The 16,829-nt window shown below is 38.4% G+C and overlaps 1 protein-coding gene across 8 annotated transcripts in view; it reads right to left on the reverse strand.

Annotated features, from left to right (window-relative positions):
* Positions 1-16,829, reverse strand: part of Cfap20dc (CFAP20 domain containing) — a 262,891-nt gene that overhangs the window by 119,814 nt on the left and 126,248 nt on the right. For all 8 annotated transcript variants that reach the window (XR_005092211.1, XM_028853847.2, XM_028853846.2 and 5 more), the window contains one exon: positions 8,614-8,751. Coding sequence is in view for 7 of the 8 variants with exons in the window: in XM_028853847.2 (XP_028709680.1) it covers positions 8,614-8,751 (138 nt within the window). In the remaining variant the exon portion in view is untranslated. The remainder of the gene's footprint in view (positions 1-8,613; positions 8,752-16,829) is intronic.

Raw genomic sequence — 16,829 nt, forward strand, 5'->3', positions numbered from 1 at the left:
TTTATCTACAATGGTGTACTGCCTGCAAGATATGCTAGAGCAATGGTGGCACAAAGCTGTGGGAGTAACCAACCAATAACTGATTTGACTTAAGGCCCACTCTATAAGATGAAACCCATACCCGACACTGCTTGGATTACTAGGAACCTGAGACTTGATAGTCCAGGGACCTAGGGCAAAACCAAACAATACTGGTCTAAAAGAAAAAAAAGATACTGATCAAATGATTCCTAATGATATTCTGCTGTTCTTAATAGAAGCAGAGAAGCTTCCTCCTGCAGCAGACGAGAACAAATTCAGAGACTCACAGCCAGACATTACACAGAGTGAGAGACCTTGGAACACTCAGCCATAAATGGGGTGTCTCCATCAAGTCTCTCCCCTTAGAGCTCAGGGAACCCTGGGGAAGAGAAGACAGAAAGTGTAAAAGCCAGCGGGGATGGAGGAGATCAAGAAAAAAAGGCCCTCGAAACCAATATGAGCAAAGCTCATGAACTCACAGACACTGAAGCAGCATGCCCAGGGTGTGCATAGATCTGCACTAGGTCCTCTGCCTATATATATCCAGTTCAGTGTCTTTATGGGACTCCTGAGTGTCTGAACAAGTGTGTCTCTGATTCTTGTGCTTCCTCTTGGGCTCTTTTCCTTTTGTTGGTTTGTCTTGTCTAACTTCCATAGTTAGATAAGTTTTTGTTTTATTTTATTTTATTTTATTTTATTTTATATAATATGGCATATTAAAAGAAAATGAATAAATGAATGAATGCCAACCTAGCTGCTAGGTTAAAGGTTAACAATAGAACTGTCACTCATACCTCATAGGACAGTGATGGGGAAGGGGAGGGCAGCCCTGGCAGCTGACAGGTTACAGAGAGGAGGCTAGGAGTAGATAGAGGACTGAGCCAGGTACAGTGGAGAATCTTGAAGCCTGACTGATTAGCAGTCAGGGTGCTTCTTTATTTATCTAGAATTCAGTAAGCATGGATAGATTCATGTTGTTCCAAAACATAGGTCATATTATTTGTGTTTTTGGATGTGTGTTCAGCTTCCTTACGCCTATCTTTTAGTTATCATTGATAAGCTGTGACAAAACAGAGTTATTTTTACAATAATTTTAGAATCATTGAGGAGTAACATCAACCACACAACACAATTTCTAGGCAGCTCTTGCAGCTTCAAGGACACTAGACATAAAATCTCCAAGCCAGCCCAGGTTTGGGGGGGCCATCCCACCCCCACTTTTCCCCAGGGTACTCTTGAGCAGGAGCAGCATGAAATATTAGAAATTTAGAGGAAAAAGAAACAGAAAATACAGGATAGCCTCAGGAGGGCCTGGATCCTAATCCATCAGGCCCTGACTGTCTCTGCCAAACGGCTTTTAAAGGAAGGCCAAGGGTTGGAGAAAAAGACCTCCCCCCAGCACAGCCAAGTGCAGACCATTCCAGACACCTGGTAACCATGCACGGGGCCAAGCCATCCCCTGATGCAGCCCTCTGTGTAAAACAAGCTCAGATCTCACTGGGAAACCTCTGTGGACTCCCAGGCACATTGCCATGTCCTGAGCAGTAGTATATCATTAACTCTTAATGGTCAGAGTGTCAATAGGCCTAAGAAAATTTCTGCAGTCATTATTCAATTTCTGGCATAAAACAATTATGCCAGAATGCTTACAATTTACGTTTGCTGAATTTATTTATATGTCTAATCCTGGCATTCTTTTTCTCTTTGGTCATATGATACCACAGTGGCCATTCACAAGCTAACTGTTCTAAGAAAGGGAGGTCCTGAAACCTCATTCTTTTATCATCTTTCCATACCATTCTTTACTCATCAATATAAGTTCCTGTGTAGGGCAGAGGTAACTCCAGCTAATATAACAATGTTGCCATATATGCCACGTAATAGCCTGAGTGTACAGCGGGAAGAAGCTTGAAATCTGATCTGTGGACAACTCCTCTAGCTCACCGAATCTTGTTGACCTTTTTAAATTTACTTTGTTTGGATTATCTTGTTCCTGAGTAAGTACAGGGGAAGATGTTTCAAGAATATCTCATAAAGAGACCTCTGGCTTCTCCAAGGCATAAGGAGGAAGACCTTCCAGCTGATAAGGACATCTTCCTAAAAGTGGGAGTAGTAGTAAGCTTAGGATTTTCCTGGGGAAGCTCAGAAGCAGTATTCCTGGAAGAAGGCACAAATGTTTCATAAGAAATTTTCTATCAATCCAATATCCCCAAATTGTACAAATATTTTGGGGGGAGTTGTTGTGTTAGGTTTTTGTTTTCTGAGAAAACTTACAAGTTGTAAGGGTAGGGAAGAGGAGAGGATCTGGATGGACTTGGGTGAGGGGAAGAATATGATCAAAATATATTTAAATTAAAAAATTTTAAATAATAATAACAATGTAGTTTAAAATTTACACTGATATGTAACTAGACATTTCCTTATACCACAAATAAAAAATAGCTCAACATTTAATAGATTTTATAATTTGCCAATCATTTTCAATGTCTTTATAATTCTACATATATTAATAACCTTTTCAAGATAGCCAACATATATTAACCACTATGTATATGCATACACGCACTTTTTTTGAGACAGGCTCTTGCTATGCCACCGAGGCTGGCTTCAAACTTAAAATCCTGTCTCAGCCTTCTGAGTGCTCGGATTCCAAGTATGTCACCATATTCCAGCTTCCATTATATCTTACTAGTGAAAATACTAGTATTTGGTAGAGAAATATATTTTAATTTTATATCAATTCTCAAGAAATTTTAAGGTTCACAATGTAGAAAAAAGGATTTACAAATGTTCAGTGTTTGGTCTAACATAATGTATCATTAATACAAATCATTAATATAGTTAGAAAATTAAAATTCTCTAATAAAAAGTATCTTGAGAAAGCAGTCTTCTCCCTCTGCCCCTGTCTGCATTAGTTCCTGCCTCCAAAAGTAATCATTAAGTTTATTTAAAGCTTCTATAAATGTCATACCTAGGCCACCATGTTTTTTATTCCAGCAGTGGAACCAAATTGCAATATGGCTGTGGGCTTCCATTTTTCACCAACTGACATAACTTTGAGATCATATTCCAGACCATCACAAGCAGAGCACACTGCTCTTTGCACAGCTGCACAACAGTTTACTATAAGCTTGCCGAACCAGTTTCCAACTGTACACAAGTGGTTTGCCTCTAGGTTTTGTTATTACAAGCAGTGCTCTAATGAGTATCTAAGGGAGAAATGTGCCAGGAATGCATGCCTCTGATCTCTGTGCTAGGAGGCCAAGGCAGGAGCAAGGGTCTGTAAAGTTTGAATTAAAAGGAGGAGGCGGGGGCAGAACACAAAGACTGGTACAAAAATAATTACGCAAGTATCTAATGGATTAAGTTCAATTTAGTAGTTAATGTTACATTTTATATTATTAACATTTCAACATGTGTATAAATTACATAGAAAAACTAAAATTCTCTCTACAGCTGGTTTATGATATGCTTGCTATAAAAGACTTCAGAAGCACTGATCAATATCATTTTGAAAAGTATTTATGTGTATCTGTGTAAGACTATGTGCAGGTTCATGCCTGTTTACACACTGGAGGTCAGAATAGGGCACTAGCTGTCTTCCTCTACCATTCCTTGCTTTTCCTGTAAGGCAGAGTTACTCTCTGAGCCTGGGCAGGAAGGCCGCCAGCATCCATGATCATGATCTTTCTATCTCCATATCCCTCAGGCCTGGGTAACAGGTGTGCTCAGTTGCCTGGCTTTGTTCATGGGTACTGGAAACTAAACTTTGGTTCTCATGTTTGCACAGTGACCATTCTGAACTCTCCAGGCATTTCTAGCTCCCAATACCCATTCTAAATTCATCTTCAGACAAAAAAATTTAAATGAAGGAATGAATGGTTGTGCTGTTTTATTTTTATTGAAGATAGGGAAAGAGAATATTCAAATTCAAATTTAAAAGATGAGTTTATTTTTGAATCATCAGACAATGGAAATAAACATTATGTGATCTCTTTAACCAACAAAATTAAAGAACTGCCTCTCTAGCCTGTGTTTAGTTTTAAAGTTCTTATACATTTTAGATGTTAATCTCTGTTAGAGCTGCAGTTGTGACAGGGCAAGGCAGTGCAGAGGTTCCTCCATCTTGTGTGCTCACTGAGGCTATTTTAAGTTTAACTAGAAATCTGACCTCCTTTATGCAGAATCCCAAGGACAATTACCCAACTCTATTCTAGGCACCAAAGGTCAAGATACCTCAACTAATTTATCTTAGATTCTGTTAAACTTCCTGCTTGTGCAAAACCTCCCTCCCTGTAGCCTCTAAACAAGACAACAGGATTTGACTTTGTCTTTAAAAGTCCCTTTTGCTAAATGCTCAGGGCTAAGCCTGGGTCCTGAATACCTGAGTGTAGTCACAGCTGGCTAGACAGACTTTCAGTAGCCTACAGACTTGTGTCTGTGTGGTCTTTTCTGGTGGGCTCCCTATAACACAGGAAAGATTTTTCTTCCACTCTGTAGGCTATTTCTTAATTCAATCAAATATTTCCTTTGTTTTAATTTCATATCAGTTGTCAATTCTTGGTCATATTCCTTGAGCCACTGGAGTCTTTTTTTTTTTCCAGAAAGTACTTGCATATGCCTATATCTTGAAGTATATTTCCACCAATAGTTTCAGAGTTTCCCATTATATATTAATATCTTCAATCATTTTGAACTGATTGATGTAGGTGAGACAGGGATCTAGAGTCATTCTTCTAGGTCTGAATATCCAGCTTTTTCCACACCATTTGTTGAAAAGGCTGTCTTTTCCCCACTGTATGTTTTTGACATCTTTCTAAAAAATCAGGTGGTTGTAGCTATGTGATCTGTCTCTGGTCCTTCATTCTATCTATTGATCTATATGTTTACTTTTGTCCCAGTACCATGCTGTTTTTGTTACTATGGCTCCATAGTATAACCTGAAATCAGGCATACTGATATCTCCACCATTGGTCTTTTTCCTCAAGACTGCTTTGGCTATCTGGGGTCTGTTATGCTTGGATAATAAAATTTAGGATTCATTTCTTTTTTCTATTCATCTGAAGATTGTCACTGGACCTTTCATAGGGTTTGCATTGAATCTTCAGATTGGTTTTGGCAATATAGCCATTTTCACAATATTTATTCTACTGACCCATTAATTATGGGAGGTGCTTTGGCTCCTATGAGGGCATACACTATTTTATTTTATTTTTAGGTTTTTCTGTTTCACAGTAGAATGTGATCCTTGGTTTGAATCTTGCTTTCATAATATGGACTATAAACAAGAAATCTAATACATATTTCACCAGTGCCACAGACAGGTTGCTAATTTCATTCTCTTCCTTCTTTCCCTCCCTCCCTCCTTCCCTCCCTAGCCAGCTTGATCCCTCCTTCCTTCTTTTGTCTTCTAGATGGATTAATTCACAAGTCTACAGTTTTGGTAGGGGGTAGAAATGTCAGTTTTCTCTTACTCATAAAGAAATTGAAAACACAGTTAGATGGCTGTTGTGAAAAAGTGGGCAACAGGGAAAACCATCTTCCAATTTTTTAGTAAATTACTACTTTTGATTTGTGTTCAGTGGGCCACTGTATCTTGTCATTAATGCTGACATTATGCTTCATTTCAATAGCCAGACCATATTCTCTGTTTCAGTTAAACTGGGGTTCCATTATTGAAAGTGAGATGATCAGATTCCACAGTCCTAAAGTTATTAACTAATGTGCACTGGGGACTGACAAAGAAAGCAGTGGGAATGTGGAACTTTTTGGAAACACTGGCTTCTTAGAAACAGTGATTTTATTAATTTCACTCAATACTCTTGATTAAGCTATATGGCATTCAATAAAACAGTCTAAAACAGTTAAAAACTCCAAGGTTTCTTTTTTTGGTGGTGTGAAAATCCACAGGAAATGGCTACTTCTCTAGAGGCCTCATTGGGATCTCTCAATATGTACATTTATGATAAAATATCAAAATTTACACGAGCACTACACAGCCAATTATATGAGCACACAGTCATTTTCTCATGTAATTCAAATTTTATTGTGGGAGTTCACTTTCTAGGAGAAAAATACAAATAGTTCAAATAAAGACACATCTGCTGGCTTATCCACACTTAAAATAATCTGCCCTTGGGCATAATTCTTAGAAATACCATTCAAATCAAACGCTTGCACAGAGAGCAAAAATTGTTAATACATTCTCTTCTAGTAAGCTTTAAAGTTCACATACATGAAAATCAGCTCCCAAAATACATTTGTAGAAAGAGAACCACACAGTACCTACCATGTATGCTCATGTCATCCTGGCTGTCATACATGTGCAATGAGATTGGCCTAAGAGGCACAATCATAATGGATTAAAATGGATATAATTGGTAGTCACAAAGAAAAAGAAATATGCTCATGGATTTTGGCAATTAGTAATTTTCTGTATACATGATGCAAGTTGAATTGACTATTATTATGAATCAAAAGTCCACTTATACAATTTGCAAAAGAAATAGTAATATCCTCTTCTGCAAGTTGGGTTTGAATGCAGCCTATGAAAATGTTTCTGTTTAGTTGTAACATTGATGTTATTAGTATTTATTAAATCTTATTCAATTTAAGCATCTCTGAGAGCTTTAAATAAGTTGACAATGATATTGTACATTCACTTGTATTTATTTTAAAGACAGTTCATAGAATATTCAGCTGGAAGGTCATGAGGTTAAAAAAAGGTGATTTATAATCATGTCATCATCATTTGTTACACACCTTAATCATTCTTGTTATTGAAAATGATCACACTTCATTAAGTTCAGATACAGTGTTTATTATTGAAAATACTTTTCCTGCATTCTGCAGCAAATATTAAGATTAAACTGTCACCTGAAAGGTAGTGAGCTTACTTTTATGCTTTTATGTTTTTCAATGGCTCCTTAACAAACATGGCTTGTACAAAATCTATTTCTCTTTGTGTTTAGATATAGTATATACACATTTTCACTGTTAACCTCATTGTTAGCAAAAAGTACTACTCAAAGTGGGTAACCATGAAGCAGGTGAGGTTTGCATCATACATTCCCCCTCTCTGCTTTTCTATGAGTTTGGGAATGATGCAATAAAGTGTTAATAGTATAGTGCCTACTTATATATAGACTTCTTTTGTACTGAAAAAAAGGACAAAAGAGATTCAGTTCTTTAGGGATATGTGACTTCTGGTATATAATGCTGATTAAGTTTGAGAGAGAAAATACAGGTGATACAGAGTTCATGCTTTCAACTTTTATCACAAAACCTTTTCCTGTTACTATGTGATGTCCTTTAGAGCTCTGACCACTTTCTTGGCCACACCTGTTATCTGAGAAGCCACAAATCCTGCCACCTCCCCTCAGCTTCTCTCAGTGCCACTCCTTTCTACTGGCCCAGCTCCTGTCAGTCTGGAATCCTGGTGTTAAATTCAGCATCTCTTTATCGAGGGACAAGAAATGCTCCCATTGTGCATTTCTAACACAGCATTTCATCACTCAAGTCATTCCTTATATTAATCCATGAAAAATAGTCCAAGAATTTGCTATCTCCTTGCCTTTACTCAGTCTTCTGCCCCAACATACTTCCATACATCTCTTGTTAATTAATTATAAATACACATTATAAATACATAAATATGCATAGAATACTTTAGTACTTTCAGGATCTACTTCTACAGATGATTTGTCACTATGACTATTCTTTAGCTTCCTTTGAATTACCTCCCTGTATTTGAGTGTTACTTTAACCATATGACCTTTCAGACTGAGTGATACAGACTGAGTGGTTTCAATGTTGGCTCCACGTAACAATCACTGGAGGAGGTTAAAAAAACAAAACAAAACAAAATAGACTAGCCAAATTAACCAAGAGTCTCTATAGGGACAGTCCTGACATCAGGAAAAAAATGTTTTGTGCTGTTAAATGCTTAAACATTAAAATGTTTCAGGGGTTCAAACATCTAGGGAGTTGAGCTTAAATAGGGTTTGATATTAAGGTGTTTCATTGACGTGGTCAACTGGTAGGAGGTCTGTATAGAGGTAGAATACTGGAAGCCTTAGAGTATTTAGTTCAGCTTACAAGTTTAAAAAAATCTTTAGAGACTATGTAAAAACGAATGATACATATTCAGGCAGGGTGACACTGTCCATAACTGAACTGAAGTTTCCTTTTTTAAACTGACAGTGAACTTCCAGTTGGCTGCAGTCCCATCATTCCCTAGAGCTCCTTCACAGAGAAAAGCATTACTTTTCTTTTATGGTAGTACTTGAGTAAAGTAGCATTTTCCATAAAGGGATAACCACTCCACAGAAAACATTGTTTCATGTCTCTTCCTACCTTCTCATTTCCCCCAGTACATCACAGTGCTGAAGTAGAAAAAGTTTTGTATGGGTTAAATGTCCACATGCCAAGTTCTTCATTTCAGTTGTCTGCCTGGGTTGGCAGTGAACTGAGCTTGCACGCCCTAGCCTTGTATATTGGCAGTACCATGGAAGAGTGAGCTTAGGGACGTCTTTGGAAGAAGAAATCTTACAAGCATAGTACACATATGCTTATAGGAACCTCAGTGCATACCTGATTCTGCTGATCTTAGATGATGACCTCCACATTTTACTTCAGTTTGGCAGACTTTTGTCATGTTTAGCAGCTGTGTGACATGAGGGACATCTGTTGCAAGTTGACAGCTTCGTGGAATCATATCTGTGGGTTCATCTGTTGGAAAGGGAATACCATATCCAATTTGAAATGAAGAACAGCCACGTTCCAAATGCAAGCCATTTCTGATAACTGAGCAAACTCCATAATGAAACCAAGTAAAGCAAAATCATTTTAGAATCCAACTTTGGACAACTTATTCAACTTTTAGCCTTGATATCTATAGAAAGAGAATGGTATTTCTGAATAAGAGGGAGATTAGAAACTGCCTCTTTGTGACCTGTGGAGAAGAGTCCCAACTAGTCATGATTCTTATGAATTAAAGAGCCAAAGAATATCAGAAACATACAAACAATAGTGGGAAAACAAAGGCAGTTACTCAGAGAAAAACATAAGCTGAGGCAAGAGCTACAAAATCCTCTGTGCAGAGAAGTACTCAGGAGTGGCCATTTACTCGTGCTGACTTAACATGGAAGCCATGAAAATGGTGATCAGGGAAGGGTTAAGTGGCCAGCAGAGATGTAGCCTGTAATGAATCTTTCTCTGTCCTTCCAGCTCCCAAATGACAATTATTGTGGACTTCTTATTAATTATGAAAGCTTGACCTATAGCTTTGGCTTGTTTCTAAATAGTTCTTATAACTTATATTAACCCATTTATATTAATCTATATTCTGCCATGTGGCTCATTACCTCTTCTCCTGCACATCCTGCTTGTTCTGCTTCACCTGATGTCTTTGCCTTTTTTCTTCCCTGAGCCCTCTCTGTTCCTGGAAGCCCCACATATGCCTCTTCCTGCCTAGCTATTGGCCATTCAGCTCTTCATTAAACCAATCAGAAGATGCCTTGGTAAAGACACATCTTAAAAGTATACCAATATCCCACAACATTTCCCCATTTTTGTCTAAAAAAAAAGGAAAGATTTTAACTCTAGCATAGTAAAACTATATACAATAAGAACAATTATCAAGCCCGGCGGTGGTGGTGCATGCCTTTAATCCCAGCACTTGGGAGGCAGAGCCAGGCAGATCTCTGTGAGTTTGAAACCAGCCTGGTCTACAGAGCAAGATCCAGAACAGGCACCAAAACTACACAGAGAAACCCTGTCTCAAAAAAATAACAATTATCAAGTAAGAATTACATTCACAATGTTTAGTCCACATGTATTTGGCAAATTTGGAGAAAGCAAATTATTATCTATCCCATCTTAGTGAGTTCAAAGTTTATACCTAAACCATTTTCTATCATAACTTATACTACCATCCAAAAATATCTTTTTAGACCTAAAAACATCTCAGATAAACAACTTAAGCTTTTATGTTTCTCAACCTTATAAACTTTTTATCTCTTATATGAGTTTATTTTCTGAATTTGGTAACAAATTCTAACTATCTAGTCTTCAGTCCTCACCAGAGATATGAGGATAAAATATTACCTGAGTAAATAAGAAGTTCAGAGCAAACAACTTCCAAAACTATAGAAATGACAGGCAGATCAGACAGCAGAGAGAAGCCTAGAGTAGTGCTGGCTGTGAAGACAGCTGCACAAGTGTTTCATGGGAACATGAGCTGAGAATATCCACAAGCTGAGCATGATATGGTAGGCACCACCCCATCACTACCTAGGCAAGCAATAACGTGGGAACCCAAGAAGTGCACTGAGCCTTACACAGGCTGGAGAGAAAATGCAAGCTTCCTTGTGCAAGAAACATGGGACAATGGTGATAAAAAAATCTGAGATCCTGCTGGGGAAGTGACTATTCAGGAAGCATACACTCAAAAGTAAACATAAAGGAGAGAATCATCCTGACCACCTCAGAGGCCTAGTCACATAAAATTCCCAGAAAAGCTATAATCCCTAGCATTGCAGGATGGGACTGGAGCTGGCAGGCAAGGGATGAGTGCCAGACAGGGGTGATTTCTGCAGAGTCTTACACAGAATATCTTCTGAGCAGGGAGGATATACATGATTTAAGTCATTTGACTTACTGTAGCCTAGTAGCCCTTCCGTACTAACAGAGCTACTATAAGACAGTGGGTAAAATCACACAGGAAGAAACACTGATGATGTTATAGTGTGACAGGGAAAAGGTTCCTCCATCTTGTCTTAATTGGAGCCATCTTTGACTTAGCCTAAAACTAACTTTCCCTCTCCCACTTTTCTTTCTATCCTCACTGTGAAAATTCCTGTGGCAAAGCACTGAAACCGGTTCTAGAAACTCAGGGTCAAAATGCCCCAGCTAACTACATGATTTTGGCTTCTATTAGACTGCTTGCTTGCTCCTGCAACTGCCAACCAGGATGCAGTTTTTCTGTGTTCTTTGCCTTTAAAAGATCCCTTGTAAAATGCATTGGAGGTGCTCTTTGAGAAGTGTTTCCAGGCAGGCCCAGGCCAGCTTAATACAGACTCTCACTCAATTTGGACTTTGGCCACGCTGTGTGGTTTTTGGGTCCCTACCCTAAAACAATAGTACCTTCTGATGTTATTTTCTAATGACATTTTTAGAAAGACTATTTTATGTGCATGGTTGTATTGCCTGCATGTATGACTGTGCACCACATGCATGCAGTGCCTGTGTGAAGCACGAATCTATTTAGTCTTAATAATGAAATCCTGGAGTAAGATATTGAGAATGAAAGCTGAAAGATCAGAGAAGCAGAGCAGCAGCCAGTAACTTCTTACCTCTACTAATCCTCAGATTGAATGGGCGATTCCATCTCCGCCCACTTTATATTTCTGTCTCCACCTCCCTAGTGCTGGGATCAAAGGCATGCACCACCACCACCTGGCTCTGTTTCTCTTTTAGACTGGATCAATCTTGTGTAGCCTCGGGGGGGGGGCGGGGCGAGGCGCTTGAACTCCAGATCTTCCTGCTTCCTCCTCCCAAGTGCTGGGATTAAGGTGTGTGCCACCACTGCATGGCCTCTATGGTTAACTAGTGGCTAGCTCCACTCTCTGATCTCCATGCAAGCTTTATTTCTCAGAATACAAACAAAATATCATACAACATCTGTGGAGGCCAGAAGTAGGTTGGATCCCCTGGATGGGATGCTTGTGAGCCACCATGTGGGTGCTAAGAATTGAACTCTGGTCTTCTGTAAGAGCAGCCAGTACTTTTAACTGCTGGGGCATCTCTCTAGCTTCGACACTTTTCTGTACTTCAAATGTTTAGTTGTTTTGTTTTAGCTTGTATTTCATCCAAACAACCTTTCATGACTATCCTTACTTGTTCTAAAGTGAATTTATAACATTTTCTTTATTGTTTCTTATAGTTCCCATCCATATATTCTCTCTCTTATTTATACTTCACTTCCCCCCACCCTCTCTTTCTTTTGGCTTTTCAAGACAGGGTTTCTCTGTGTAGTCAGTCCTAGCTCTCCTGGAACTTGTTCTGTAGACTGGGCTGCCCTCAAATTCAGGGAACTGTTGTGGAATATTATTTTAACTGGGCAAAGGTGTGTTACATTTGTTTGTGCTGAAGAATATTACTTTGTTTAAAGGTGTGTTACATTTGTTTGTGCTGTGTTTGTTTAATGATGTATGTTTCTTTATGTAAAGATGTGTTGCATTTGTTTCACCTTGCCTGCCTAAGGCAATTGCCTGGTCTAATAAAGAGCTGAACAACCAATAGCTAGGCAGGAGAAAGGATAGGTGGGGCTGGCAGGCAGAGAGAATAACTAGGAGGAGAAATATAGGCTGGAGAGAAGAAGAGAAGAATGAGAGAAGAGAGGTGAGAACTAGGGAGATGACCAGGCCAGAAGCCAGGAGTTGCCAGCCAGCCAGATACAAAAAGCAGTGAAAGTAAGATATACAGAAAGAAAGAAATATGGTAAAAAGCCCTGAGGCAGAAGGTAGATAAAGAGAAACATGTTAATTTAAGTTAAAAGAGCTAGCCATAAATGAGCCTAAGCTAGGCCGAGCATTTATAAGTAAGAATATGTCCCAATGATTTGGGAGCTGGCTGCTGGCCCAAAAGAAAAATCCTGGTACAGACCTGTCTCTGCCTCCCAAGTGTTGGGATTAAAGGTGTGTGCCACCATAACTGGCTCTTTCCCCCTTTTTATTTAATTATTAATATCTTTAGTTCTAAAAAACACTATGAACTACAAATCAAAATGGAACAAACAAACATCCCCCCAAACCTATAGTCTATATTTCCTCACTTTTAATCACTGTCTCTCTCTCTCTGGACTGTGTGGGGACACTAGTGTCTTCTACTGCAAGCTAATCCCAGGGCTTCTGTCAATCATTGTCTATATTTCTCACTCAGTTTCCCTTTCATATAGTGTTGAGGAACATAAACTCAAGTGAAGACAACTCACTGAAGACTCACATAAAATTAAATAAGGGAACAAAAGGGTGACAAAGGAAAAAATTAAAACTGGAGGACATATCCATGCTAACATAAGTACAACACACACACACACACACACACACACATACACACACACACACACTCCACATAGATGTGAGAAAGCCACTACAACACTTCTACAAATTCAGTCCCCCGATACCAGAAACCTAAGATAACGAGATACCTGAAGTACCAGATAGAGTTCAGAGTCCTACTTTTCAAAATAATCAATGACACAGAGAGGACATTAAAGAGTAGACAAATGAAAGAAAATTTAGGACCCAGACAAAGAAGTAAAAAGTAGATGAAATAGCCATTTGGAGCAGAAACTTTTATAAAATGAGTAAAAATTCAGCATGGAATTGAAAATTTTTAAAAATAACCAATAGAAATGCTAAACATGAAAGGCCCAGTCAAACAAACAAACAAAAAACAATGGAAATTATCATGAGTAAAGACTAGTAGAATATAGAACATCAGAACAAGGCTGAGGCAGCAACATGTCCAAATATACATAAATTCACAAAGCATTACAAAAAGAGCATTGAATAATCTTTCTAGAAATTTGGGATATGTTCAAGACACCAAACTTAAGAATTCATGGGGAAGGAGTTGACACAAAAACTAAATTAGACACTGAAATGATTGCAGAAAATTTCCAAAACCCAAGAGAGAAATGGACATCTACACATGAGGCATTTATAAACCTAAGTGGGTATAACCAGAGAAGAACCTTTCTACCTCACATTACAGCAAGACATCAAAAACAGAATGCAAGGAACAATACTGTAAGCTGTAAGGGAATGTCACCTCGACTATAGAGAAAACGCACCAGTATAACATCAAATTTCTCATCAGCAACTCTACAAGTTTAGGAAGCATCAAATGATACATTCTTAGCCCTGAGAGTAAATAATTGTAAACAAAGATTGTTATATCCAGCAAAGCTGCCTTTTAAAATTTACAAATACGTATATTGCCAGTCAAGCACAAACGAAAGCAATTCAGGACCCCCAAGCCAGCACTGCAGAAAGTACTTAAAAGGAGTATTACATACAGAGAAGGAAGAAAGACAGTCTTCATCATGAGAGGATGGGAAGAATTAATTTCATGATGAATAGGTGAACAAAGTAGGTAAGAAGGAATCTATGATGTCAAGCACAGTAGTTTCATAATAGGAACAAGGAAGAAAGTAAAGAAGATACAATAATCCAGTCAACCAGAAAAGCCATGGAGGAAACTGCAAGAATTCACAAACTCCTCCCCAGAGTACCCTTAAATGCAAAGAGGCCCCATTCACCATTTAGAAGATGCAAATGAGATAACTGACCTAAAAATAACATCTTACTATTTGTTGTCTCTGAGAACCATATACCACTGGCAAGATAACTGACTTTGTTAGATTTATGATTGCTGTGATGAAACATCATGAGCAAAACAAGTTGAGAAGAAAGGGTTTATTTGGTCTACACTTTTTGATATCACTGTTCATCATCAAAGGAAGTCAAAACAGGAACTCAAACGGGGCAGGAACCTGGAGGCAGAAGCTGATGCAGAGGCCATGGAGGAGGTGCTGCATATTAGCTTGATCCTCATGATTTGCTCAGTCTACCCTCCCCCCCCCTTTTTTTTAAAATAGAACCATGGACCAACATTATACAGGTGAAATCACCTACAGTGGACTGGTCCCTCCCTCATAAACCACTAATTAAGAAAATGCCCTCCAAATTTGCCTACAGCTAGATCTTTTTTTTTTTTTCAAAGATTTATTTTTTATTTTTTTAATATATATATATTAATATATATTAAAAATATATATATATAAAATATATATATAAAATAATATATATATTATTTTACAATACCATTCAGTTCTACATATCAGCCATGGGTTCCCCTATTCTCCCCCCTCCCACCCCCTCCCCTTACCCCCAGCCTACCCTCCATTCCCACCTCTTCCAGGACAAGTCCTTCCCCGAGGACTGCGATCAACCTGGTAGACTCAGTCCAGGGAGGTCAAGTCCCTTCGTCCCAGACTGAGCCAAGTGTCCCTGCATAAGCTCCAGGTTTCAAACAGCCAACTCATGCAATGAGCACAGGACTTGGTCCCACTGCCTAGTTACCTCCCAAACTGATCAAGCCAATCAACTGTCTCACCTATTCAGAGGGCCTGATCCAGCTGGGGGCCCCTCAGCCTTTGGTTCATAGTTCATGTGTTTCCATTCATTTGGCTAATTTTTTTCAACAAGTGAGTAAAACTGAAATTTATTATATGCCACAGTCATCCTAGGGACCTCCATGCTATATATATAGCCTCTATGGTTCTATGGGTTGTGGTCTGATTGTTCTTTATTTTATATCTAGAATCCACCTATGAGTGAGTACATATCATGACTGTCTTTCTGGGTCTGGGTTACCCCACTCAGGATTATTTTTTCTAGTTCCATCCATTTGCCTGCAAATTTCATGCTTTCATTGTTTTTCTCTGCTGAGTAGTACTCCATTGTGTATATGTACCACATTTTTTTCATCCATTCCGTTGATGGGCATCTAGGTTGTTTCCAGGTTCTGGCTATTACAAATAGTGCTGCTATGAACATAGCTGAGCATGTATCTTTATGGTATGAATCAGCATTCCTTGGGTGTATGCCCAGGAGTGGTATGGCTGGGTCTTGAGGTAGTTCGATTCCTAATTTTCTGAGAAACCGCCATACTGATTTCCACAGTGGTTGTACAAGTTTACATTCCCACCAACAGTGGAGGAGTGTTCCCTTTGCTCCACATCCTCTCCAACATTGGTTGTCATTGGTGTTTTTGATCGTAGCCATTCTAACAGGTATAAGGTGGTATCTCAGAGTCGTTTTGATTTGCATTTCTCTGATGATTAAGGATGTTGAGCATTTCTTTAAATGTCTTTCAGCCATTTGTAGTTCTTGTTTTGTGAATTCTCTGTTTAGCTCTTTAGCCCATTTTTTAATTGGACCCTACAGCTAGATCTTATAGAGGCATTTTCTCAATGGATGCTCCCTCCTCTCTGATGACTCTAGCCTGTGTTAAGTTGACATATAACTAGTCAGTACAATAGAGTCAAATCATGGAAGTTAGTCTATCAAACAAGTAAATAGAAGTCAAGAAGCTTAAATAGTTATTCTAACATTTGGTAAAGCAGATTTCAAACCAATAGTAAGAAGAGCTAAGGTCATTAAAATGAATAAAGACAACAGAATCAATAAATGTAATAACTGCAAATATACATGTACTGAATTTTGGGGCTCCTCATTTCATAAGTGAAATACTGATAGGTAGATAGGGTCACACAGGTCCTGACACAGTAATTATGTGACTGTGTGACTTCACTGACCCACTTCTATCTTTAGGTAGGTCATCAACATAGAAACTTCAGATTACTAGATTTAACAGATATCTCATTCAACAGATACCAACTGTACATTCTTCTCAGCAGCTCTAGTAATTTTTCTAAAGTTATTCACATTATAGGCCATAAAGCAAGTCTTATCAAACACACGCACACATACAATTTTCCCTATCTTATCACAGTAAACAAAAAATAGAAAGCAGTAGCTTTAGAAACCACAGAAACTACACAAATATGTCACCAAAGAAATCAGGGGCAAAATTAAAAATTCATGGACCCATATGTAAGTACTATAAGCAAGTAAGGAAGGACTGGAATGCAGAGAAAGTTGTCCAAGAGGAACATTTTCCCAATGTGGAGAAAATCAGTGCCAGAAAAAAATCTTCCAATTAATAAATGAGCTAAA

The sequence above is a fragment of the Peromyscus leucopus genome, chromosome 9 (genome assembly GCF_004664715.2).
Source record: "Peromyscus leucopus breed LL Stock chromosome 9, UCI_PerLeu_2.1, whole genome shotgun sequence".
NCBI classification, from domain to species: domain Eukaryota; kingdom Metazoa; phylum Chordata; class Mammalia; order Rodentia; family Cricetidae; genus Peromyscus; species Peromyscus leucopus.